The sequence below is a fragment of the Phalaenopsis equestris genome, unplaced genomic scaffold, assembly GCF_001263595.1.
Source record: "Phalaenopsis equestris unplaced genomic scaffold, ASM126359v1 Scaffold227156, whole genome shotgun sequence".
In the NCBI taxonomy this organism is placed as follows: Eukaryota; Viridiplantae; Streptophyta; class Magnoliopsida; order Asparagales; family Orchidaceae; genus Phalaenopsis; species Phalaenopsis equestris.
In genome coordinates, this window is record NW_018245155.1 from 1,019 (window position 1) to 4,252 (window position 3,234).

Consider the following 3,234-nt stretch of genomic DNA (forward strand, 5'->3'; position numbering starts at 1 on the left):
TATGAAAGAAAGTTTGTCTTGTCACCTTTATGTTGGGCAGAAGCAGGCCAAAGAAAGTTCATTAGAGTTGACTTGGTTGATGTTGCTACTGAAAAGATTAGACTAATCATAAACAGATTAAGGGCAGTACAAGATAGATAAAAAATATTATGATGCTAAGCACATAATGTTGAATTTGATGGTAGAGAGTTTGTTTTTATTAAAATCAGTCCTTTGAAGGGTATGCAAAAATTTGAAAAGACGGGAAAATTAAGCACCATATATAGGTCTATATGAGATTGTGGAGAGGATTTGTAGGGTGGTTTATAAACTAATTTTACCAGCTCATATGCAAGCAATGCATAATATTTATCATATTTCTTCACTTTGGAAGTATGTTACTGATATCAAATAGGGGCATTGCAGACTTTGTTGGTTTACAGTCTGATCCAAATTATGTAGAAGAGCCTGAGATGATACTTGATTATGATTTGAGGAAGCATCATAGAAGAAAGATTCCATTTTGAAGATTTTATGAGAGCATGGATCAGAAAATGATGTTACTTGGGAGAAATTTTCAGATGTGTAGGAAAGAAATTCCCAACTCTTCAGTTACTATATGTTTATTTTTGTATTAAGATTTTTAATTTTTGATGATAACATTTGTATGAGGGAAAATTGTAAAATTTGTAAAAATAATAAAATAAAATAAAATAAAATACCAAACAACACAAATGACGAGAGCAAGAGTGCCCGTGTGCAGAAGAAAAATTTTAGGGTTTTGTGAGAAGAGAAAGGAGAAGGAAGAAGGAAGGAGGAGATAAGGAAAGGGAAGAGGGCAACTCACGTGCGACATTGTTCGATTATGTTTTATGTGACAAAGAAAGTGGAAGGAGAAAACGAGAAACCATTGTGAGAAGAGAAAGGAGAAGGAAGAAGGAAGGAGGAGATAAGGAAAGGGAAGAGGGCAACTCACGTGCGACATTGTTCGATTATGTTTTATGTGACAAAGAAAGTGGAAGGAGAAAACGAGAAACCATTGTGAGAAGAGAAAGGAGAAGGAAGAAGGAAGGAGGAGATAAGGAAAGGGAAGAGGGCAACTCACGTGCGACATTGTTCGATTATGTTTTATGTGACAAAGAAAGTGGAAGGAGAAAACGAGAAACCATTGTGAGAAGAGAAAGGAGAAGGAAGAAGGAAGGAGGAGATAAGGAAAGGGAAGAGGGCAACTCACGTGCGACATTGTTCGATTATGTTTTATGTGACAAAGAAAGTGGAAGGAGAAAACGAGAAACCATTGTGAGAAGAGAAAGGAGAAGGAAGAAGGAAGGAGGAGATAAGGAAAGGGAAGAGGGCAACTCACGTGCGACATTGTTCGATTATGTTTTATGTGACAAAGAAAGTGGAAGGAGAAAACGAGAAACCATTGTGAGAAGAGAAAGGAGAAGGAAGAAGGAAGGAGGAGATAAGGAAAGGGAAGAGGGCAACTCACGTGCGACATTGTTCGATTATGTTTTATGTGACAAAGAAAGTGGAAGGAGAAAACGAGAAACCATTGTGAGAAGAGAAAGGAGAAGGAAGAAGGAAGGAGGAGATAAGGAAAGGGAAGAGGGCAACTCACGTGCGACATTGTTCGATTATGTTTTATGTGACAAAGAAAGTGGAAGGAGAAAACGAGAAACCATTGTGAGAAGAGAAAGGAGAAGGAAGAAGGAAGGAGGAGATAAGGAAAGGGAAGAGGGCAACTCACGTGCGACATTGTTCGATTATGTTTTATGTGACAAAGAAAGTGGAAGGAGAAAACGAGAAACCATTGTGAGAAGAGAAAGGAGAAGGAAGAAGGAAGGAGGAGATAAGGAAAGGGAAGAGGGCAACTCACGTGCGACATTGTTCGATTATGTTTTATGTGACAAAGAAAGTGGAAGGAGAAAACGAGAAACCATTGTGAGAAGAGAAAGGAGAAGGAAGAAGGAAGGAGGAGATAAGGAAAGGGAAGAGGGCAACTCACGTGCGACATTGTTCGATTATGTTTTATGTGACAAAGAAAGTGGAAGGAGAAAACGAGAAACCATTGTGAGAAGAGAAAGGAGAAGGAAGAAGGAAGGAGGAGATAAGGAAAGGGAAGAGGGCAACTCACGTGCGACATTGTTCGATTATGTTTTATGTGACAAAGAAAGTGGAAGGAGAAAACGAGAAACCATTGTGAGAAGAGAAAGGAGAAGGAAGAAGGAAGGAGGAGATAAGGAAAGGGAAGAGGGCAACTCACGTGCGACATTGTTCGATTATGTTTTATGTGACAAAGAAAGTGGAAGGAGAAAACGAGAAACCATTGTGAGAAGAGAAAGGAGAAGGAAGAAGGAAGGAGGAGATAAGGAAAGGGAAGAGGGCAACTCACGTGCGACATTGTTCGATTATGTTTTATGTGACAAAGAAAGTGGAAGGAGAAAACGAGAAACCATTGTGAGAAGAGAAAGGAGAAGGAAGAAGGAAGGAGGAGATAAGGAAAGGGAAGAGGGCAACTCACGTGCGACATTGTTCGATTATGTTTTATGTGACAAAGAAAGTGGAAGGAGAAAACGAGAAACCATTGTGAGAAGAGAAAGGAGAAGGAAGAAGGAAGGAGGAGATAAGGAAAGGGAAGAGGGCAACTCACGTGCGACATTGTTCGATTATGTTTTATGTGACAAAGAAAGTGGAAGGAGAAAACGAGAAACCATTGTGAGAAGAGAAAGGAGAAGGAAGAAGGAAGGAGGAGATAAGGAAAGGGAAGAGGGCAACTCACGTGCGACATTGTTCGATTATGTTTTATGTGACAAAGAAAGTGGAAGGAGAAAACGAGAAACCATTGTGAGAAGAGAAAGGAGAAGGAAGAAGGAAGGAGGAGATAAGGAAAGGGAAGAGGGCAACTCACGTGCGACATTGTTCGATTATGTTTTATGTGACAAAGAAAGTGGAAGGAGAAAACGAGAAACCATTGTGAGAAGAGAAAGGAGAAGGAAGACCATTGCATAAGCTGCTCTTTTGGTGCGGTCATCTGGGTTACCTTGCGGACCTAGAGTGGTGCCAATTGAAGGAGGTTGTCAAATCAGTAGTTGTACTCTATGCTTTTGTCGAAGTTGGCCAACTTAACTAGGCCAATGTTTATGAATGTTGCAAGCCAAGAGCATAGCCAAAAGATCTTCTTGGAGGTGGATAACAATAGGCTCCAACTCTTCATGTCCAACATCTCTTTTTGGAATCACATCACCAAATCCT

General features: G+C 40.0%; 1 protein-coding gene across 1 annotated transcript; it reads left to right on the forward strand.

Moving 5' to 3' along the window:
* Positions 1 to 862: 862 nt before the first annotated feature.
* On the forward strand, positions 863 to 2,991 carry LOC110037925 (pre-mRNA-splicing factor CWC22 homolog; the record flags this gene model as incomplete). The annotated part of the gene is made up of 1 exon (XM_020742666.1): positions 863 to 2,991. A coding segment is annotated over one exon (2,129 nt), but the record flags the coding sequence as incomplete, so codon positions are not given.
* Between the last annotated feature and the right edge of the window lie 243 nt (positions 2,992 to 3,234).